At 46.1% G+C, this 24194-nt stretch overlaps 1 protein-coding gene across 1 annotated transcript in view; it reads left to right on the top strand.

Annotated features, from left to right (window-relative positions):
• Positions 1 to 24194, top strand: part of SNTG2 (syntrophin gamma 2) — a 383842-nt gene that overhangs the window by 128032 nt on the left and 231616 nt on the right. The window contains exons 2-4 of the mRNA XM_030921522.1: positions 2261 to 2398; positions 16393 to 16449; positions 16546 to 16603. Of these exons, the coding sequence (XP_030777382.1) occupies positions 2261 to 2398; positions 16393 to 16449; positions 16546 to 16603 (253 nt within the window). The remainder of the gene's footprint in view (positions 1 to 2260; positions 2399 to 16392; positions 16450 to 16545; positions 16604 to 24194) is intronic.

Raw genomic sequence — 24194 nt, 5'->3', positions numbered from 1 at the left:
GCCTGGGCTTGGAGCTCAGTGCTTGCTGCCCTGTGGCAGAGCTGGCCCTGCTTCCCTCTGTGTGCAGCGGAGTGGGGGATGCCCACCTGTTATCAGGCACCAGTGTGTGAGAGTAAGTGCAGGAGGCAATGGTGAGATATCCTTGCAGGTGTGGTGAGAACGCACATCAAAGTCAGGCAGGGAGCTGCAGGCACTTACATTTCATCCTGTTTCACGCTGGTTAGCTAGAATTCTATTTTCCCAATCGGTGTTCACTTATAAGAGTTACACGTTACACACACTCATGAGGAAAATACTGAGGAGGGTCTTCCTGCCCTTAGGGACATGTCTACATTTCTTCATCTCTCCAGTGAGCTCAGCCTGCGGTCAGGCAAGTCTAGGCATCAAGCTGCAAAGGGCCAGGGGGCCTGGGTCCAGCCGTACCTGGGCTTCCTTCCCGGCTGCCCTTGGTGCCTCCACAGGCACTGCCCCTTACAGAGACCTGGTGGATCCACAGACGGCCTGTGAGCTCCCAGAGCCACAGCAGCACTCCCAGTTCCAGCGCCCACCTGGTCTGGCAGTCTCATCCATGTATAGCCCCCTGGGGTCGGCGAAGTGGGTGGGAGCACACAGCGCCCACAGGGATGGGAAGAAACCATTAGAGTTTCCACTGGGTGCAGTTTTACTTATGCTGGGTGAGGTGTGGATTGTAGTGGCCGGTCCCTGGGCTGCCGGCCAGATGGTCACGTGTGACAGTATGTGTGAGCACAGTCCTGCATGTGTGGTTGTTAAATTAACAGATGCAATGCAGTGGGGCAAACACTCTTTTTTTGTGCTGTGTTGATTGAAAGCAAGAGGAAACCACTTGGAACCCTCCTGAAACTCTCCTGTGCATGGGGATCAGCTGAGGATGTTGGGAGGAGCATATTCTGGCTTGGTTGGTGGCTTCCCTCGGTGAGGGTCTGTGTTTCCCATGAGTGCTGAGGAGGCCTCCACTGTGGAAACAAGCCCAACAAGCCCTTCCTACCCAACCATGCTACTTAATAGAGGCATTTGATGAGTTGGTTTTTTAAAAATCCTTTTGCTCAGCCTGGATCTCACCTGGTGAACTCCAGATCTCTGGGGCACACGCAGGCGCTGGGGCTCCTTGGACCCCCTGTTTGGTTCTCATGGCAGCTGAGTTGTGGAGCTGCAGGGTCCTATATGGCCACAGCCTCATCCTTCACCCACGGGGACCTCCGTGTCCGTGGGCCAGGCTCTGCCCTCATGTGTGGCTCTGAATGTGAGGGTTGATCAGCACCGGGGCTCTAGGCAGAGAGGATGGTGGGGTCTCAGCCCTCCTTGCTGGGCCACTGGCCTCCAGATGTGCCTGTCCCGCTCCCCGGCCATGTGGTGCAAGGACCAAGTGCCCTGGCTCTCGCCCCTGCTGCTGCACTCTGGAGGCTGGGTCCTGACAAGGCACTGGGCATGCGGCTGGGCATAACTGCTATCCTGTGGGTTGCCTAAGCCCTGTACCTGGCCAGCGGTCTGCTCTGGAGCCCCCAGGGCAGCTTTTCCCGACTCTCCCCGAGGAGGAGGCAACGTTTCTAATGACCCAAAGGTGTCTTTCTGAACGGTGCTTCCTTCATCTGCTAACAAAGCTGATAGATTTATCTTCTATGACTAATTACACGTCCCTCCTGATCAATACTTCCTAGCAGTTCCCCATTGTGTTGCTTGCTGTCCAGGAACAACAGGCCTGGCCCTTTCCCCAGCTCCCAGAACACAGCAGCAGCCGCTGCAGGAGCTTGGGCCACGCTCACCTGCTCACTTCTGAGAAGGCCACTTCCTCCTGGCTGTGGTTATTCCCGGTGTGTTCCTTTCCTACTCCAGGCCGACAAACCTTCATACAGATATTTTATGAATCTTAAAAACTATCATTTTTATGCAAATAACTTTAGTTAAACTAAAAAATCTGTATATTTTTGGAAGCGGGAAAAATTGATTAAAATACTATAAAACCTGTCAAGTTAAAAAAAAAAAAAAATGCCGGGCTAATTTTCTTTTAAAAACACGCCTTATATAAATCCCACAAAAACTGCTCGGGAACAATTATTCAACACTTGATTACTTTTTGCATAAATGAATCAAATCCTTATCGGCCGAGAACAGATCTCCTGTGCACACGTGAGCGCTACACGTGCGTTTAGGAAGAGTCTTGAGCAGGAGGCTTGTGTCACCCGTCCCCACCCCTGGCTCCTGGCCTCACACCACTCTTTGTGTTTCCACTTTGTCCCTACAGACGAAAACCGCTGTTGCTCTGTTGTACGATGAAGAGTCCGAAAATGCCTATGACGTCCGGCTGAAGCTGACGAAAGAGGTGCTGACAATTCAGAAGCAAGATGTCGTCTGTGTGGGCGGAAGCCACCAGGGCAGGAATGTAAGTGCCGCCACTTCAGGGGAGTCTCACAGTGTTTCAGAGGAGCCCCATGAAGGGTCTTTGAAAAGTGTGGTTCAGGAATGATTGCTGAGCAAAAGCTGTTGCCTGTTATTTAAATATCCACAACTACTGGCTTTGACTGTGTCACAAAATAAAATACAGTTTTTAAGGTTGTATTATTTACTCTCTCCCTGACTTTATTTGCTAATACATTTTCCATGTAAAGCTTATGTAAAAAATATCCCCAATCCTGGCGCGTACCTGTAATCCCAGCTCTTCAGAAGGCTGAGGCAGGAGAATGGCTTGAATCCGGGAGGCGGAGGTTTCAATGAGCCGAGATCCCACCACGGCACTTCAGCCTGGCGACAGAGCGAGACTCCGTCTAAAAAAATAAAAAGCCCCAAATGCCCCCATGTGAGATGTGGAATGTTCTCCCTGGAAACCAGAAGGGAGCCACAGGGTGACTGGTGTGCTTGCCGAAAGCACAGCAGCCCCAGGGTTTCCGTCTGCAAAGGCTGTGAAAGGCAAGGCGGTGGGTGTTCCAGCATTTGGGGCCACCTTGGTCGCCATGCATCTGTGGATGGAAATGTGAATTTTGATGCCAAAACAAGGTCCTTCTTGGCTGCAATTATATTCCTAACTGACAAATGAAATTTCCTTAAGGGTAAGAAATGTATTTATCAGATGCGGCAGAATAGTGACTATTGGGGATTTTGTTTTGTTTTGTTTTTGCAACTTTATTTGAAAGAGGACTACTGCAAATCAAACATACTGCATTGAAACTGCAATCATTTTGTCAGTTCCTAATTTCCCTTCTAGTAGGGGTAAATAATTTTAGATATATGTAGTGTCATCTTTAGTCAGAGACCTTTCGTTGCTCTCCTTTAAATACATCCATTAGCTGCAAAAACTGATGTTCAAGAATCATGTAGTTGAAAAGAGGTTCTTTTCAGTGTGTTCTTGAAAATATTCCCCAAACCATTTCCATTCCTATGTTCTAGGCCGGCCCTTTCTGGGGGCACAGGCTTAGGAGACCCTGTGTTTGTTTGGTTTTCTCAGTCCTCCTGTCCTTTACCTTGGAAATAAAATGAGGTGGGCATGTCCCCCCCGACTCACAATCCTGTGACGAGTGTTTCCGAAGAGGTGCGGATGTTAGCAAAGTGTGACGGGTTTCCCGAGAAGGTCCACAAAGATCCCACCGTAAACGGTTCTGGTGTAGATGTGGATCGTGTACAAGTGCTCCTGTGAGCATCCTGGCCCACACCTTCTGTTTGGAGCCCCTCCTTCTGTGGCTGGCACCCCGTCTGCCCTCCTGCTCCCCCACATGTCCCCTGTGGCTCAAGGAGGCGAAGGTTCTGGGATGGGGGGCAGGGTCCCCCTTTCGGTTGCTCTTCCCTGGAACCCCAGCACCACATCCCAACATATGCCCTCTTCATACTGCCTCCAGGACTGCATCTGTCTTTGTCTGTTTGGGTTACTGTAACAAAATACCTGAGCTGGGTAATTTACAAAGAACAGAAATACATTGCTCACAGTTCTGGAGACTCTGAGCGCAGGATCAAGGTGCCCGCAGATTGGGTGGTCTGGTGAGGGTCTGCTTTCTTTCCAGATGGCGCCTTGAATGCTGCATCTTCCACAAAGAATGATCACTGTGTCCTTGTGTGGCAGGAGGCGGAAGGGGTGAGATTTTTCAGCCAAGCTTTTGTGTGAAGGCACCTGACCCCATTCATGAGCTCGTAGCCCTCATGGCTCAGTCACCTCCCACAGCCCACACCCCAGCACCACTGCCCTGGGTAGTAAGTTTCCTCGTGAGCTTTGGAGGAGACAGACATTCTAACCCTGGCCTCTGTGTTCCAGAGGCCGTGGTCGGTCTTTACGGGCTCATGCAGGATTCCCACAACCCTGAGGCTTTTTTCTTCCCAAAGTGTAGATAAATCTCATGTCTGCCTTTATGTAGTCTAATCACTAACCATTATGATTTTTTCCTCCACTTGTTCTAAATACCTAATAAGAGTGGGCTTGAGCAAAGAAAAAAATCAAGGAAGGTTTTGTAATCATTTTAAACTTACCCTGCTTAGTAGAGATTTTTATAGAAAATCTCAAAGTAAAAACACTAAATGTGTTTATGCTGTATTGGCTAGAAAAAAATAAATTACGTTTTAAAAGTCTGTAGCATCAGATTCTCTACCAAGAGTTAGGTTGTTGGTGAACATGAAAGACTGCTTAAGAAAAACGGGTGTATGCTCATACGTGTAGACTTACGGATACAATTTTATACAATTTTAGGTGAATTATTGACACCTAAAAAGCCCGTGGACCTAATGTTAAGATCCCTGCTCTACGAGAAGCAGGGCTATCAGAACACTCAGGTGCCTGGTCCATTTCTCAGTGATCTTTGCTGCTTCCACATGACACCCTCCTCCTTAGAGATGAAGCGAACACGTTTGTGAAAACACATGCTCACCTGGGCTGGATAATTGAGGGGAAATACCTGGGCTGGATAATTGAGGGGAAATACCTGGGCTGGAAAATTGAGGGGAAAGGGTTTATGGGAAAAGTATATACCCAGAAATTGAGGTCAGGATTTTTTTTCTTCTTGCTTTTTTTTTTTTTTTTTTGAGACGGAGTCTTGCTCTGTCACCCAGGCTGGAGTGCAATGGCGCGACCTTGGCTCACCATAACATCTGCCTCCCGGGCTCAGGCGACTCTCAGGATTTCTTTTAGGTACAGAATTTCAGGGTTTCTGTCCCAGGCAGAAAATCATATTGGGATCAATCCCATTAGTTTGAGGGATAACTGAAATCCTGCACCTTCCGTTGATTATGAAAATAAAGCCATTTTACCATGAGAAGTTATCAGGTGTTTGGAGATTGGGAAGGCCTACTTTTAACAAAGGTCACAGCTCTTTCTAGAATTAGAAGCAGAACACCCCGGGGGGCCTCAGAGCCCAGTGACAACCCTTTCGTCCACGTCAGGGAGGGTTTCCCACACTGGCCCCCAGCGAACCTGACTGAGAACACCTTGTTTTCCATTTAAAATGATTTTGAAGAGCAGAACTGGAAGACCTAATCATCGCACAATTGATTCACAGAAAACCTAAGTGGGGGATTTTTATCTCATGGCCTATGGAGTCCCTGCGTGGATCCCAGGAGATGAAAAATTCATCATCAGATTCAGCTCAGCACAGATTTATTGAGTACACAAGATAAGTATTAAAGTCAAGCATATCCAAAACCCTAGATAATATTACTAGTAAAAATAGTTACAAATATAAATTATTTTATTACCACATGCTATTACTTTTCTAAGCATATTTCATATTATAATTCGCTTAAAACCTCCACATCCTGATGCAGGAGACACCCCTACGGGCCCCTGGTACAGTGACTTAGCCTAAGGCTGAGGCTCTTACCCTGAGGGGACCCTGAGGTTGGTAGCTTGCTCATTCGACCCCTAGGATTGCTGGTGTGTCTGCCACTGACTCCGCGTCCTGGAGAAGACACCTGCGGAGCCTGCATGTTACTCTGAATGTCCTCACTGAAGCCGCACGTACAGTTCGAGAAGACACCTGCGGAGCCTGCATGTTACTCTGAATGTCCTCACTGAAGCCGCACGTACAGTTCGAGAAGACACCTGCGGAGCCTGCATGTTACTCTGAATGTCCTCACTGAAGCCGCACGTACAGTTCGAGAAGACACCTGCGGAGCCTGCATGTTACTCTGAATGTCCTCACTGAAGCCGCATGTACAGTTCCGACTGGAGTTTTAATTTTCAGATGGTTTTTTTCTTGATAGCAACTAATACTAATAGTTAATTTATATGCTCTGAGCCCTGTTTTCAGTGGGGGGTTCATTCTCACTTCAGCACCTGCTCTGCAGATGGGCTTGGAAGGAGTTTGGGTCTCCTGAAGCGTACCCCAACATTCCCACTGAACTCCAAACCTCTGGTTACTTTTGTGTTCTCACCTGAACATTGGAGAAGACAAAATTAATGGGTAGATGTGTGTTTTGTTTTCTTGAACCTGCTGAAAATAGAACCACATTATCCATTAATGATATAGATGACCATAGAAGGAAAAGAGCAAAACTAGCTTTACCTTTAACAAAGCCAACAGTTCTGCCCATGTATCCTGCAGCACGGAATCTGAATCAATGTATTATTTTACTTCCTGTTCCTTGATATTGACATGAAGTGTGGATGCCCAAGAGTCTCAGGATTCCGTCTCCCAGAGACAGTGTGGGCTTTCAGGAGGGGAGGGCCGGCTTCCTCTTCCCTTTCAGAATTCCCATTTAGATTGCTTTATTTTTCTATAATTGTCATTGTGCATTAAATGTTCTTTTAATTGATACGTCTATGTTGGTACTTTGAATTAATGTGGTAGGATGCTATATATTAAACTTGGTACATTAGGTCATGGTAGATTCACAGTTGGAAAGTATTTTAGAAAATTTTACTTCTTCATTTTACTATGTAGGAAATTAAGATTCAGGAAGAAGGAGGTATGGTTCTAATAGTACAACGTTACCCACAGAGTTAAGACAGCACTGGGCACAACTCTGCTCATTTACAATCTAAGGGATGCGCTCTGATAAATTAGTGAAGACTGCACAAGAAACCAGCAACCACAAGCAGCGCCAGCACAAACAGTGTTGGGTGACAGTTAAAATCACAGTTCTAAACTGTGATTTTAGAACTGTGATTTTAATTTGGAATGAAGAATTGAAAGTCTCTCAGATTGTTGAATGGATCATGACACTTGCAAACATGTAGGAGTTTATGATAAATTCTATATACAATATACAAAATTCTACACTTGTTTCTCATAAAGTCAATATTTCATGACTACTTTAATTTATCTAAATTTATATCTGTATTTCCCAAGTTGCTTCTTATTCTTTGGGTGCAAAATCAGGAGTAGACATCACTTCCGTTTTACTTTTTTTTTATTCTGACCTTAATCTTTATTATTTTATGTCCTTAAGTTTAGACAAATGACCAATTCCCCTTACAATATTTTATAATTCAGCCAAAATACAAGTAATTTAGTAGCAATCCTTTTAAGCTAATCTGACACTTTATCAGCATTATATATTTTTCTGTTGATAACTTTGTTGAGAAACATTTATTAGTTTGTTAACTCTTCCATTTTTCTCAGATCCCAACACAAAATGTATTTCTTGACAGTTTCTGAAAACCAGTCTCTGTGTGCTTCTTCATGCTGAGTCAGCTCTGACGCCTGTGTGCATCGCCTCACCTGTCTCTCTTGGTTGGGTCAGATCCCACTCCGCCTGGCACCTGGGCCTGCTCAGGGCCTGTGAGCTCTCTTTAGTCCATTAGGGGAAGGTCTGCTGGACGCCTCGGCCTGTCCTCTGCAGAGCTCATCAGTGTAGGGCAAACATGCGTGTTTACAAATGGAATACTGCATAAGGAGAATTGGCTACTGTTCCTAGAAACTAGAAAACAGAAAGCAAAACAACTGCATTTGGAGCTTTCATTTGTCGGTGACTTGCCCACCAGTGGAAGAATCATATAAGTTTATTAGAGTGTGTCCATAGTCAAACTATAATATGAATTCTTCTGTCATTATATTCTATCCCAGGGTAAATCAGATGTCCTTGCTGATTGCCTGGCTGGCTTTAAGTGGGAGGATATCCTTCTTACAAAAATCACTAACTTCTACAAGGCATCCATTCTTGTTTGAAATTGATTTCTCTTACGTTTAAAATGGCCACCAGGCTTTTCTTGGATGAATTTATTTCCAAAAGATTTGTCTCCACAGAGGAGGATGGCATGGCGAGGCAGTATGACTGGAACATAAACTGTAAGACACAAAGTGCCAGGAAAAGTGCAGGTAAATTTGGAAGCAAGTGATTTGTGAAATTTCACAGGTACAGGGCCGAAGGCTGCAAGGATGAACCAGGGCTTTGAAATTCATACCTTCAGGAGAACAGTGGACAGTCTTGCTGAAAAGGCTTCCAAAACAATTAACAAAATGCAGTTGTCGGCAAAACATCTAGAATTTATCTATCATCACTTGGATAGTGTCCGACTCTTGCAAAATTCACCTTCGCCTTAGTTTTCAAAGCTATTAAGTTAGCTCGTTAAAATGTTATTTAATGGTACCCAGAATAGAGTTCACTTTAATAAGGAAAGTTCTGGTTTAAAGAATATGAAAACCTTAAAAAAATGAACAGTTTGGCCATATTCATTATAAAAGTTTACACCAAGGTTTAGTTAAAAATAATAGTTTACGCTTTGGGAGGCTGAGGTAGGAGGATCACGAGGTCAGGAGTTTGAGACTAGCTTGACCAACACGGTGAAACCCCATCTCTACTAAAAATACAAAAATTAGTTGGGCGTGGTGGTGGGTCCCTGTAATCTTAGCTACTCAAGAGGCTGAGGCAGGAGAATCGCTTGAACCCAAGAGGTAGAGGTTGCCGTGAGCCAAGATTGCACCATTGCATTCCAGCCTGGGCGACAGAGTGAAACTCTGTCTCAAAGAAAAAAAAATAATCGTTTATATACGTTTGTGTATAAGGGTGTGTGCATGCAGCAGCACACTTTATAAAGAAATCAAATAGAAAGTGCATCACTCAAATAGAACTGTCAATAACCAAAATCTAACAGCAAAGACAGTTGCATAATCTGCCAAACGTTTTTTTAAGTATATAATTTTTCAAACCTAAAAAATTTGAAGTGAGCAAACAGAGACCTGTGCAGTTATCATTAATATTTATTATATGCCAAGATAGCACTAGACTGCTTTGGCTCTGTCTGTGTTTTTAAAGAGTAAAGTATGCCTCCACAGCTGGAGCCTGACTGCCTCCTCACCGGCCCTTCGGAACTGATGTTCCTACCGACTGTTCCATTTACATTTTTAAATTCTTCCTTCATATGCATTTTTCCACAGACAACAATTTTTTTGTGTGTTTTTCAATTGTAGATAAATGGAATGCCATTAGGTGCTCATTTTGCAAACATTATGCTTTTTGTACGGATCTACAATGCATGAAGATAAAACCTGCTGCATGTAGATCTACTTAGTCCATCCCTTTAAGGACTGTGAGTTGTTGCATGAACTGTCCAAAGTTGATTGATAAGTTTTCTGCACATTCTTAGTTGGGTGTAAGTCCCTGCAAGAAAAATTTAGATTTTCAATATTGCCAACATATTTATTTTAATAAACCTAACTTTGCAATGATGTGTACATTCTCTAGAAGTTAGTTTGGGGCTCATATGTGGTGAATTCTTGTTACCAGCTGTGAATCCACAAGGGTCTGCAGCAAACTTGATTCTTGCTTCCTTGGAGGAAGGAATTGGGTTGAGGGGCAGAAAGAGGTTTAAGGCAGAGGGAGAGACTGAGGCCAGTTTTAGAGCAGGAGTGAAAGTTTATTAAAAAGTTTTAGAGCAGGAATGAAAGGAAGTGAAGGACACTTGTAAGAGAGCCGGTGGGTGACTTGAGAGATGAAGAGCCCCATCCAGCCCTTGACTTGTGGTTTTCTCCATTGACATGGTTCCAAGGTTTGCAGACCCCTTCCCCGATTCTTCCTTGGGGGTGGGCTGTCTGCATGTGCAGGGCCGGCCAGCATTTGAGGGGGCTGCATGCACCGTGTGTTTCCTGGGGCTGTGCACATGTTCACTTGAGGTGTTTTTCCCTCACCAATTGAGTCCACCCAGAGGAAAGTCATAGACCAGTTAAATACCACCCTTTTGTCTTGAAGCGCCCGTGCTTGAGGCCACTGCCCAGCTCCCGAGATCTTATCGGGAAGCTGCTGATCACCAGCTTCCCGTGTTTTCTATCTACCTGGAGATTGCCTTTTCCTGGTACTGGCTGTGCCCAGTGATCATTTTAGACAGAAAGTGTAACAACCACCTGACCACCACCTGCTGGTCGCCTGATGTCCTGGGGCTGGGGCCCGTCTCCTGCCCTGCTCGTGTCTGCTCTGTGTTACGGTTGTGAGGTTGTGAAGAGCCCTGCTCATGTCTGCTCTGTGTTATGGTTGTGAAGAGCGAAGTCAAAGGGCAATGACAGGCCCATTTGCATCCATGACTAATCGTGGTGGGTGCCCAGTTGACTGGCAGGAGCAGTGCTGCCAGGTGTGAAGCTGGCAGGTGACAAGCAACTGACATGGACGGACACCCCTGCTCCTCATCACCTGCCCTGATAGTGCAGGCCAGGCTGACCAGGAAAGCTGCCAGCCCCAGTTCCCTGGACCACTTGGGAGAGCTCCCCTGGAGGGCCAGGCCCATCAGCACAGGGGCTGGGGGAGGAGAGCTAAGGATGGAAAAGCCCTGGAAGCTAATTCAGAGGAGAAGAGTGTCTTCAGGTTCCTCCTGTACCCCGTCAGGGATTGAGGCAGAGGCTCTGGATGGACCAGAGACTCCGAGGCCAGGATGCAAACATCATAAGGTCATGGCAGCTGGGAGCCTGGTTCCTGTCTGTGGCTCCCAGAGACCCCAGTGTGTTGTCCTGGCATCAGGTCGGGGCTGGGGGGCCGCTCCCCCATGACGCCTGCCAAGGACAGCCTTTGTCATTCCTGGCCTGTGCTCAGACCTGATGAAACTCATACGCGGGGCTTTAGGTGTGAGAAGACAGATCCAACTCCTCAAGAAGGTGGATTACTATGGAATCATTGAATATTTAAAATTTAGGAGTTATCATACACTTTTCAAAACTCTAATCCCAGGATATTGAAATCCTTCTAATAAGGATTTAACATCCAAATTAAGCAAATATGCACAAGAGTTTTCAAATAACTCTTCTTAGTTTGAAATCATTGCATCCAGACACTGAGAAATAGTTTATTTACTTCAGATGGCAAATCCAGGCTCCCACAGTCTATTTAGGAAATTTTATTGGAGTGAATTATTTTTTAAAAGTAGAGAGAGATTCAACACCCCATTCTGAAAGATGCCTTACAGAGTGTTTCCTAAAGCAAAGGGAACGTCCTACTCTGTGCAAGAAACAATGCCTTGTGACTCAGCACCCTATCACAGAGCCCCAGGGTGAAGTCTGTTAACCCATTGTTTTCTGAAAACTATGGGTATTTTTGAAAGCATCTTTCCTGTGTGGGTGTGAAATAGAATACTTCAGAATTGTTCTTCTGTAAATTTCTAATTTTTAAAATTTAACTTTCAAACCCTTCAATTATAGAGAAAAAAAATAAAAAATCTTATTTTCTAGGTCCCTGGCCTTTCCCACATCTCCATTCTCTTCTTACAAGAGTGAGGCCAGGCCTGTGTGAGGAGTAAGACCACCAGGGAAGGGAACGGGATTGACGAGGACCTGGGGAGAGAGCAGGGGGATTAACACCCCAGGTCATCCTGTCCTCGCCACAAGAAGGGTTTTGAACTGAACAGACCTGGAGGTAGGACCCTGGCTGGTGACCACAATACAGCGTTTTACTTGTAGAAATGATTGAAATCTTTCTGGAAATTGTAGTATTCACATCTGAACATGAGTTTGCAGCCATAACAAATTTAAATTTAGTGTTAAGTCCACAGTTTAAATATCTGAAGTAGAATTGTCAGGCCCATTCATAAATGTAATTCAGTAATAACTTGAAGAACAATGTTTTAGAAGACCAGAATGAGAAATCTGATCTTATATACCCCCAAACCATTTTTTTGATGAGAAATGTATAATTGATAAGTTATCTATGTCATAGAAAACTGCTCCTTCTTAAAATATGTGGTCAGAGGATAATGTGGAGATAGCTATATCCTATTATTAATATAATGATGCTGCTACCAAGATGTGAACATTAATTAAATGTCATAACATAGTTTGGGATTAAATGAGAAAATGCAGAATAGTATTTTATGAAAGCTTTTATCTGATATGTTTGTGAAAAGAAAAGCAGGATTGAATTGGAAAATAATTTATTGAACAATTGCCTTAGATTTCAACCTCAGTTCTGTAGAGGTTTTATGATACATTTGATTCTATTCTGAATTTGTTCCTTTGGTGAGTCCCTGCAGTCCCTGAGTATGGGAAGTGAGGAGGCCGTGATTATGGGCGAATGCATGGAATAGGGGAGTCAGGCCATAAGTTAGATTTATGATGAGCCTTGGGGCAGCTCACGATCCGTACCTGCTTGTGGGTCCTTTAAGGGGTATGTATTAGGAGAGGAATGAAATAGCGGACTGTTTTGGTTGCATTAGACATGCTTTCTGATGGCGTTAGTTTGTCTAGATATCAGTTAACAGAACACTATGAAAATGCTACCCAGAAGGTTAAATTAAAGTGATCAGCTCTGGATTGACTCTGGGGTCATAAAATAATGAGGACGCAGGAGGCAGAATAAGTTCAGCCAGGCTGCTGTGTGAAAAGTTCCATTAGAAGCTGCAGAAGTTTTCCCATTTACTTTTTATCATCCAGTAAGTTTTATAAATCTTGGTTTGAAAATTAAAGTTCCTATATATGCTAATGTTAAGATGTTAGAGGCTTCATAATTATATAATGGTTATTTATAAAAGTGTGGAAGCACAAATTGGCTGAGCCTTTCCTCTCAACTTTAACACGCTGAAGTCCTTGGTGTTTGAATGAGGTGGTTTTAAAACAACAATTTTTCATGGGTAGAACTAACCACCTTGGTAGTTGTGTTAAATCTGATGGTCTATAAGGTGCTTTCCACAGTGATCGTCCTTGACTCCTGTCGAGGCAGCTTGGACTCCACAGTAACAAGGAACCACAGGTGGGCTGACTTGGGCAGCAGGGACTCCCTTCTCACCGTTCTGGGAGGTGGAAGTCCAACACCAAGGTGCTGTGGGTTTGGTTACTGGCAAGGGCCGGCTTCCTGGACTGCAAACGGCAGCCTTATGTGTATGTCCTCACATGGTACAGTTACTGGCAAGGGCCGGCCTCCTGGTTTGCAGGCGCCAGTCTTATAGGTGTGTCCTCACATGGTAGAGACAGTGAGGTGGGGGTGGGGAGAGGAAGAACAAGAGAGAGAGAGAAAAAGAGAGAAAGAGAGAGAGCGAGAGCGCTGTATCTGCTGTCTTTTCCTGTTCCTTTAAGGACACCAACCCAATCAAATAGGCCCCCTGAATGACCTCATCTGACCTTAGTTACTTCCTACAGGCCCTGCCTCCAATGCAGTCACACTGGGGGTCAGGACTTCATCATGGATTTTAGGGGACACGGTCCCATTCCCAGCACTTCCCATTAGGGCTCACAGTATGGCTCTCACTTTCCAGATGCAGAAACTTGATTTTAGAGAGATTTAGAGACCTAAATACCTAAATGGCTGGTTCAAACATACACAGAAAGGAACATTTCAGGAGACTGCACAAAGCAATTATGAAATAAATATTATTTTGGCTTAGCTAAAATCATAGAGAACAAGCTCCTCAAGTTCTAGTAAACAAATGTTTATGTTGGTTGTTCAAGTTGTAATTTTTTCTTACCTGTCTTGTTAAGCATATTAGTCCAGATTTTACCACAGGTGATCAGTTTCTTGGTATTTCCTTTGAAATACCAAGGATATTTTAGGATATTTCAGGATATCTTCATGACATGTATAAGTGAGTCAAATGACAGCTTTAAAATGTCATTCTTTGGCAGTCTATCAAGGCAGAAACTAACTTGTTTCTTCTCAAAATGTATGTTCTCTCATCTTGTACTTGCTTGCTTGCAAATATATGAACAGCTAAAATTTAAAAATGTTGTAGAGCATTTTCAAAAATTCCATACAGAGAGGCCTCCAGTTACTATGACATAGACAATTCAATGTGCTCATCTTCCGTAGCACAGAAAAGTTCTTAGAAGCGTGAGACTGTTTGCTGTGTCACACAGAGGAGCAGCTAGTAGGTGGATGGATGCCTTTCTCCCCACTCCCTCACTGGGCCATGAACACTGCAGAATTTACTATCTACTGAGGGAGGGAATGAACCCCCGCTGTGTTCTGCAGTTCACACTCACCGTGAGATGCATTCTGGCCTGCAACGTCAACGGTCCTCGTGTTGAAGAGGAAAACCGTGTGCTTCCCACAAGCACGAGTAACTCCCTGTCCCTCCTCTGCAGAGGATACCCTTGGAAACCCACTGTCCACACAATGGCATTTATTTATTCAGCTTTATTGAGCTGTAACTAATAAAAATTATACATGCTTAAGGTGTGCAGGGTATGTTCTCATGTGCATATATCTTATGATATGCACACTACAAACAAGCTAATTAACATGTATATCACCGCTTACGGTTACCTTTGTTTTTGTGGTGAGGACACATAAGGTTTATTCTCTTAGCACATTTCAAGGAAATACAGTATTATTAACCATAGTCACCATGCTTTCCATTAGAGCCGCAGAACTGGTTCACCTTACAGCTGAAACGTTGCACCCTTGGCCTGCATCTCCGCGCCGCCCCCAACCCCGAAACCCCTGGTAACCACAGTTCTACTCTCTGCTTCTGTATTCAACATTCTTAGATTCCACGTGCAGGAGAGACCGTGTGGTATTTGTCTTTCTGTGCCTGGCTGATTCTGCTCAGCCCAGTGCCCTCCAGGCTCATCCGTGTTGTTCCAGATGGCAGGATTTCCCTCTTTATGGCTGAAGGATGCTCCATTTGGTGGATCCGCTGCATTTTCTTTATTTTTGCATCTGCTGGTGGACACTTGGGTTGTATCCGTATCTTGGCTGTTGTCAGTAATGCTTTGACGGGATTTAAGAGCCCGTCTGTTACTCTGGCCATGGGTGCAGTGTGGCTGGGAAACATCTGTGGTGTTTCAGGTAGATACTGAGAATGTGGATGTGATAAGAGCCCACGGTATGGACGTCCCAGGGTGGCTCTGACTTTGCTGTTCACAGTATCTGGAACGCAGCCTAAGACCAAGAAAAAGTCAAAATGATCACTCTGTAGCAAGATCCCTGAAATACAGCTCTTTTTCTGTGTATAAAATTATTTTTGTCAGTTAAAAATATATGCGCAAAAAATTTTAATGCAGGTATATTTGCTCTAATTTTTGGTTTCTTTCCTTTGAATTTATAAAGTATTCCCCCTAAGAAGGACATTCCTGGGGTGTCTCAGGCTGTGGAAGTCCTCACAGCAGCCTTCCTGCATCTGCACCTGCACCGCTGTCCAGGGCGGGAGCTCCCAGGTCCACCCTTCGGCATGAGCTCTGCCACCATCTGACTTCTTCGTCCCTGCTTTGCACAACAGATTCCTTTCAGAGCCATTCAGCCCAAACATGCTCATGTTTCCACCTAGAACTCAAAGAAAGTCTGTCACTTCTGTTTTTCCTGTAGTGTCTTTTTGAGGTAAAGGCACCCTTTGGCCACTGTCCATCTACCCCAGGCCACCTCGTACACCCCTCAGAGCGGCACCAGTCACCCTTGTCTACCTGAAGTTGGCAACAGTTGCATTCATCAGATTAGCAAACACAGGTGCATGGCTTAATGCGCAAGAGATTTGGAGATTTTTACCATTTCACTAGCCAGTTAAGGGCCTATTGTGCTTTCAGCTTTTTATCACAACCTACGCTTAAATATCCCAGGCACCTGTGGTCAGAGGCTGTGGAAAAATTGATCATTCATGAATTAGTATTGGTTGAAGATTGTCCTAAACACGGCCGACCTCAGCAGAGATGCACAGTGAAGAGGGAGCCCATCCTGGGGTTGGCGGGAAGAGACCAGATTTAAAACAGGACTGAGTGTCCTGCCCCACTTCCCTTTCACCACCTTGGAGAAGGTGGGCCCCTCGTTTCTTCACGGAGCTCCGTTCCTCACAGGCAGATTGCAGATGGGATGGCAGCTGTGCAGAGACTCTCCCTGGATTTCACGGGGCCTATTCTTTATCACTGTCTTTGTTTTCATACGTGCAACACCACACATTAAAGGTTTGAAATAGTGTCATTACTGTCATATTTAGCCAAGGTTGCTTTGGAAATATAATTTAACAAGTATTTCAGTTTACATGAAGAATTTCTTTTGAATTCACTTTCCAATAGTGCATTTTAACCTAAACTTGGTTTGTTTTCTGAACTTTTTTTAAAGCACAGAACTGTGACACTTCGCAGACAGGCAGTTGGCGGCTTGGGCCTGAGTATAAAGGTAAATGGTTTTCTGTATTCCTGCTTTTTATTTTCGAAGAACTTTTTAGTGTGAATCATGATAACCGTGTTTCTTTCTGATGGCTTTGCCTTTCAGGGAGGTTCTGAGCACAACGTCCCCGTCGTCATATCAAAAATATTCAAAGACCAAGCAGGTAAAAACAGCCAAAATGACCTGTGTGTGCATCGCAGCCGTTTGTAAGATAACAAATTACTGAAAATGATAAAAATCAGCAGATGTGTATTTTGCTCGATTACCTAAACTTCCGTTTTATTTTCGTAGCTGTGACTTTTTCAAAGGATGCTTCTTATGCCCTGATCTGAGGCTGCCCTTTTTAACCTCTGCTGATCCCTCTGGCCCTTAAGACAGACAGTAATTCTCTGTTTGATGTATCAGGTTATCCTCTAAAGATACTGATGATTCAGGGGTTTGAACGTGGAGTTTAAGGTATGTTAAAAATTGAGGAGAATTAAATACAGATGGAGAAGTCCATGGTGGTCGTTGAAGTATCTGACACAGTCTCCAAGCGTAAGAACGTAACTTGCCTGTTGCAGGACTAGCTGACCGCGCCAGGCGGGGCTGAAATGCCATCCGTTCTGCACTTGGCAGCTGGCGGTACTGCACTGACTGCTACCTCAGTCCATGAAATGAAGCACTGGCTATATGGGAATGATCACAAGAATAACTGACATTCACAGGGAGAGATTACCCTGTGTGCAATCGGAAAGTGAGGGTGGGACTTCTGGCCACACATTCCAATATTGGGCAGATTGTTTCTCGTACAATTCGATTTTGGACATAATGACCCCCCGCGTTAAACTGCATGCATCTGTCTCCTTGTCAGGAGGATTTTGCGTCCCCAGAGCTGGCCTCCTCCCACCTGGTCCAGCAGCTCCTGGGTGTGCAGCCTCAGGCCGCTCCTCCCCTATTCTCCAGAGTAAGGGGCACCTGGACATGCGCTCTGTGTGGGGGGCGATTAGCTTATGTCCTTGAGGCCTGCAGGGGAACAGGAAGTAAGACAGAGTGGGCAAGGCGGGTAGCCTTATGACCTCATGTGCCTCACACCGGAAAGCACAGCCACTGCAGGGGACCGCTGGCTGTGTCCCTGGAGGGGACATGCTTCTCTCCACGCTCTACCAGAAATGTGGAGGTTTTGGGTGAAAAGCACAGAATAAGCTCATACTTTTTCTCAAAACGTTCTTACTCATTTCATCCAATTTTACCCAAACCATAAGCCCAGCATGCAGGTAGAGTGCCCTGAAGAGGATGGAGGTCCCAGGCTGGGGAAGCCTTAACCACCAGCCCTCTGAAGGTGGGTGCGGTGAGGGCAGCGAGGGTCAGGTCGTATGAAGGTGGGTGTGGCAGTGATCAGGTCCTCTGAAGGTGGGTGCGGTGAGGGCAGCGAGGGTCAGGTCGTATGAAGGTGGGTGTGGCAGTGATCAGGTCCTCTGAAGGTGGGTGCGGTGAGGGCAGGTATAGTCAGGTCGTCTGAAGGTGGGTGCGGTGAGGGCAGGTATAGTCAGGTCGTCTGAAGGTGGGTGCGGTGAGGACAGCGAGGGTCAGGTCCTCTGAAAGTGGTGCGGTGAGGGCACGATGGTCAGGACAGTGATGTGTGGTGCAGGAGATCATGTTCTGCTGTGGAGACTGTCTCAGTGGGATGTGAATTCCCCACGGCAGCTTTGAACATGTTCTCAGGGAAGAGAGGTTTCCACAGAATGATTTGCCATGAAGTCTGCATCCGGGTAAAGATTCTTTTTCACCAGAAGGACATTTAGGAGTCAGGTCAGCAGCACAGTTTTCTTCTTTTGAGCAAGCTTACAACCTTGCCTTCAAACTCGCAGCAGAGGGCTTTCCATTAAATCAGGAATTAGGGGCCAGCAAGCCCCAAAACCCAGCGGCAGCCTCAGCCTCAGAGGCAGCAGGGGCTGTTCTAAAGGAAACCTAGGAATTTCAGTGTTATAGGAAATACAGTGTTAGTTATAACCAAGATGGCAGGAAAAGTGAGAGGGCTTTGCAGACCTCTGAATGAAAGGGTAATTCTTTTTGAGGGTTTTTTTTTTTTTTGGTTTGTTCCCCACCCTCCCCATCCCCAGACGGCCTCTGACTGAGACACCCAGGCTGGAGGGCAGTGGCGTGATCTCGGCTCACTGCAGCCTCCACCTCTCAGGTTCAAGCGATTCTCCTGCCCCAGCCTTCCGAGTAGCTGGGATTACATGTGTCCACCACCACGCCTGGCTAATTTTTTATTTTTAGTAGAAGGGGGGGGGGGGGTGTCACACCATGTTGGCCAGGCTGGTCTCGAACTCCTGACCTCAGGTGATCTGCCTGCCTCAGCCTCCCAAAGTGCTGGGATTACAGGCGTGAGCCACTGCACCTGGCCTCTTTTTGAGGTTTTTAGAGCATTTCAAAAGAAACATTATGATTCATTTGAACTATAGTATTTTGTTGCATGTATTACATCAAGTGTTATGATTGTGTTGACCAGCTTTGCAGAGCTCAGTGCTTTGGCGCATATAAAGTGTGATTCCACACGGAGCCGTGGGTCCACTGTTGCTGTGTCGGGTGTGGTTGGTTCCTGCTGCACCCCTGAAGCCATCTGGCTGACTGGTGGATAGTGGAAAGAAGGCATGGCCTGATGCAGCTCTGTTCCTCTCATCTTTGTGAACATTTTTAGTTATTTTCATTCATGGGGTTTTATTTTTTTAATTGGTGGATATGATGAAAAGTCTCAGAAAAGAGAATAAGACAGGTTAGCCAACAGGTAACATTCAGTAAAGGATATTTATGGTTAATTCAGAAAGAAAATCTATTTTTCCTGTAGGGGGAGAAACAGGTCAAGAAGGCCACACTCCCTGGAGTGTGAGTGCGACCCTGGGGTTGTAGCCTGTGTGCCCTCCCAAGCCAGCATCCCTGCCTCAAGCAACCAAGGCTTGGTGGGTGTGGTCAGGAGAAACTGGGACCCAGGAGATCCCACCTTACCAGACTGCAGACCTTGCTGATGCACTTCTCTTCTGACATTGGGAGCTTCACAAGTAACTCCAGTGGGGAGCCCCAGTGGGAGGTCCCCACGCTCCTCCCGGGCCTGCTTCCAGGCTTGCGTTCCGTACCCCCTGCAGATTTCCCACCCAGAGCCTTGCCTGCCCGTCCCTGCTGCCCCTCATCCTGCCAGCTCGCCTGTCTCCATCCTCACCACCCCTCCAGGCCCAGGCCCGCGACCTCAGCAGCACTTGGAGATGAACTTACATGGTTCCTCCCTGCACCTGCCTCTCCCCACCAGGATCCATTTCATCCGCTGTGCCAGAGTTCATGTTTTGGAGACACATTTATGTCCTCATTGTATGCACAGTCAGTAACAGAAAGTCCTGGCAATGAATTGTGAGTTTAAGGGATCAGGGGCTTTGTCTCATTTATTTTATGTCTTCCGTGTAAACCACAGAACGAGTGTTTTACAGGTGAGCAGAGCCCCTGGGTTGTCCTGAATATCTTGTATTAGACTGACGCAGGAGTCTGGCCTCAGGATGAAGGGAGTGCAGGAGGCTCTGTGAACTTCGATGCTGGAGCCCAGGCGTGCATACCTCTACCCCACAGAAAAGAGCCCAGGAGCACATACCCTCTACCCCACAGAGCATGGAGTCGCCAGATAGGTCAGGATGCAGACAGACCAAACACAGGGTGATTAGTTAGAACTAGGAATACCTACGGATGCTAAGAGAAACTGTCTGCATTCCTCCACGTTTTACATCCTCTTCTGGATGAGCAGGTGTACATTTATCCCCAGGTGACGAAAGGCCAGGACAGGTGGGAAGGCTCTCCGGCTCTCATTCTCCAGGGACGCCAGAGCAGCCAGGTAGCCCGAGGCTTCACCTCGCTCATTTCTAAGAATGAGGCAGTTGTGAGATGTTAGATCAGCACAAAATATAAAATTACTAGTTTGCTTGTTTATCCATGAGTTTATCCAACCCTATTTAATAAACAACTTCTATGGATAAGACGCTTCTCGGGCCATCCGCAGAGACCGAGGCGGAATTCTCGCCGTTGCAGAGCTTGTAGACAACTGGAGAAGGCTGGCAGTGAACACTTGTGGGATACATTTGCAGAAATGACGGTTCCTGTGGAGTGAGCGACACCGTGGTACGGAGGAGACGGGTAGAGGGCGCTGTGTTTTGTAATGTGGTTAATGATTTTATCCTGTGAGTAGGAGAGAGTCAGCTGAAGTTTGTTTAAAATTGGAGTGATTGGGGTAGCTTCTCATTTAAGAAAAGTCACCCTGGCTGTTGTGAGGAAGCTGCTCCAGGAAGCAGGGAGGAAGGTGGAGAGCCCGTGCAGGGTGCAGGAGGGGCAGCCGTCCCTGCCCTTCTGGGATTTTGGTGAATTTGTAGATAAGTGGCCAGAAGCGGGATGTCCTCGGAGGCTCCATGTCACATGCTGCTGAAGAGTGGGCTGTGTGTCTGAGAGGAAGGAGGACTCAGGCCAGGCTGAGGTTTCCATTTAGCCTCAGCACCAGGTGGGCCAATGGTGCATTTAGTGAAATGGCCCGCACAGGTCCTGGGGTGTTGAGTGAATGTCGGAAGCAGAGCGTGGACAGCAGGGGATCTGTGCTGTGTTTCAGGGCTGATTTGCTGGCCAGCGGAGTGTACCTGTGAGAGGCTCAGAGGACAATATCAGGGTAAGACACTTTTTAAAGAGAGGCATTTAAATTAAATGAATGGCACTGAGGTGGTTCCCCAGAGACTTGCTGTAGGTGGAGCGGAGAAGGCTCCTGAGGCCTGAGTTAGGAGTGTGGACATCCCGAGGCTGGACGGTTGCCTGATGTCAGAGTGGAGCCAGGCAGCCCGGCTCAGTTCACTTGCGCCTTGAATTCTTCGCGAAGTGACTCTTGAGCATCTGAATTGCCTGAGCAGCTGTGGAGAGCCTGACAGAGAGAGGCTCTGATTGTACCGTTGAGGTGCGACCTGCATGCAGGATTCCACGCCCTGGAGCCCCCGACCCCTGGTCCCTCTGATGTGGAGACCTTCAGACCTCACACTTATCACAGGGGACTCGGGATCCACAGGTCCACGTTGTGGGTGTGGAGAGGCTGAGAGGTGGAGATAGGTCTGAGACTCTCCTCAGTGCAGATATAGGGTTAAGCACATATGTCTAGACATTGTTGAATACCTGGTGAGATTGTATATTTTCGGGGAGATATTATTTTTATTGTGTTTAATGGGAAATTTGTTAATATTACATTTGAGTATAATTTTTCTTGAGCATTAAATGTCAATCACCAATTTTGATTCCTTCAATTCATTAACCTTTCAAATAATGATTATATATTTCTTTTTCTTTTTCTTTTTCTTTTTTTTGAGATAGAGTCTTGCTCTGCCACCCAGGCTGGAGTGCCGTGGTGCGATCTCGGCTCACTACAAGCTCCGCCTCCCGGGTTCAAGCAATTCTCCCTCAGCCTCCTGAGTAGCTGGGATTACAGGTGCCAGCCATTATGCCCAGCTAATTTTTGTATTTTTAGTAGAGATGGGGCTTCACCATGTTGGCCAGGATGGTCTCAACCCTTGACCTCGTGATCCGCCCGCTTCAGCCTCCCAAAGTGCTGGGATTACGGGCGTGAGCCACCGTGCCTGACCATGATTATAAATTTCTACAAATGATCCATTTGATGATTTTAAACTTCATAAACACTAGACAAAGCCTCTGCGCATGCTGTGATTGCAGGCGCACACTCATCGATTCCGTCGTTCGGTTAACAAACGTTGTATACCCCTGAGTGCTAAGCACTGCCCTCTGTGCTGAAAGAAGCAAAAAATAGACGAGTTCTTGCTTTCAGAGAGTGTGCATTATAGCGGGAGAAGATAATAAGCAAAAATATAAATGAAATTATGTCATGTATGGATAAGACTAAGGAGAAAAATATAGCTACATTTTTGCTAATACTTTCAGGCATTCATGGTATGACCTTTAACTACCCTATGAGATAATGACTGGGATTTTCATTCCGATTTTATAGATGAGGACACTGAGGCAAAGATACGTTAAAGAGGTTGCACAGGGACACATGTGTAAATGGCAGAGCCAGGAGTGACCTCAAGACCCATTTCTGGGTCATTATCCGGTGCTGCCTGTCTTTCAAACATTTGGAAAGAACCAGTGCAATGTGGTTACGACATTTCTTCATTTATTCTTTATTTTTGTACATTCCTTGGGTTATTGCTCTATGTTGGTGTTGCCTAGGGTTGAGTAATGTTATTTTGATAACTTCCTAGTGTAGTAATGGTGAAATTATTACTACCAGAAAAGGAAAAAGCAGTGTCTTTTCCAACCAGCTGAGTGACACGGTCTGTTGTTTGATGCATGATTTATTGATTATTGATATGAGATTTGATTCTCTCAAGATAATTTAAAAATAAACACTTTGTATTGAGCTTTCTTTTTGTAGTTGAACTTCTTTTGTTAAGTCAATAGACTTCTAATGTGCACATATTTACCTAAGTTTTAGGTTTCTGCATGTATGTACCTCAGGGAAAAGACAAATGGAGAAAGGAAAAACTCACTTGTCGGCCTGGCCTGAGCCCTGCCGTGTGTCATTTTGTCAGCGTGTGTGGCCCTAGGGTGTTGGCATTGTGAAAACCTGGGGACTCCGCCCAGGAAGGGCCGTGTGTGCTGTGAAATCCTCTCAGCTTATGGTGGTTTGAGTGAATACGGCTTGCTCTTCTCACTGAACAAGAAATCCGGCTGTGTGCTGTGGTTTCCTCCCACTATCTTTCTGTCATCCTGCGGCACCATCCTTAGCTTGTGGGTTTTATCCTCATGTTCATTGAGGATATTTGCAAAGTGGTGGCTGTATTTCAAGATAACGTATCTTCTTTTTATGAAGGAAAGAAGGGAAACAGGGTACCACCCCCAAAGCAGTGCCATGGATCCATCTCCAGGAAGGAAAAAACCTCCACGGTGTTCCTTCATTTCCATCCCACCCACTGGAACCGGACCGAAGTTCGCCCTCAGAAAGGCTGAGGGAGCTAGTTCTTCGCGAGCTGTTTGAGATTCGCCCTCAGAAAGGCTGAGGGAGCCAGTTCTTGATGAGTTGTTTGAAGTTCGCCCTCAGAAAGGCTGAGGGAGCCAGTTCTTCGCGAGCTGTTTGAAGTTCGCCCTCAGAAAGGCTGAGGGAGCCAGTTCTTGGTGAGCTGTTTGAAGTTCATCCTCCGAAAGGCTGAGGGAGCCAGTTCTTGGTGAGTTGTTTGAAGTTCACCCTCAGAAAGGCTGAGGGAGCCAGTTCTTGGTGAGTTGTTTGAAGTTCACCCTCCGAAAGGCTGAGGGAGCCAGTTCTTCATGAGTTATTTGACAACCTTTTGCCACCCCCTTAGTTAGGGGAATTCAGGGGTTCCTTTCCCTGAGAGCAACACACACTTCCCTCTGCTGAAGCATGGGAGCAGGCCGGGCTCTGCCACGAGGCTGGGAGGGTTTGGTGGGGGCGGGGTGAGTGTGGGGTGGCCCCACGTACATTCTGTCGCTGCCAGCTGTGCCGCGCAGAGGCCTTGGCTGGGATTTGTTCTGTCCATGGTTTCAGGCATCTGCTGCAAGGCTTACAACTTAGATAAGGGTAGTTGCCATATGAGGTTCTGCACGAGGTCCACCTTAGCTGCTTAGACATTTAAATTCTTAGATACGGTGTCCTTTACACTTTCATTCACTGCTTCAGAGAGGTGTGTACACCCGCCAAGGCTCACAAGTCAGGAACCACATGCGTGCTCCTT

The sequence above is a fragment of the Rhinopithecus roxellana genome, chromosome 17 (assembly GCF_007565055.1).
Source record: "Rhinopithecus roxellana isolate Shanxi Qingling chromosome 17, ASM756505v1, whole genome shotgun sequence".
Lineage (NCBI taxonomy): Eukaryota > Metazoa > Chordata > Mammalia > Primates > Cercopithecidae > Rhinopithecus > Rhinopithecus roxellana.
The sequence above is the reverse complement of the archived record's forward strand: the minus strand, read 5'-3'. Positions and strand labels throughout refer to the sequence as shown.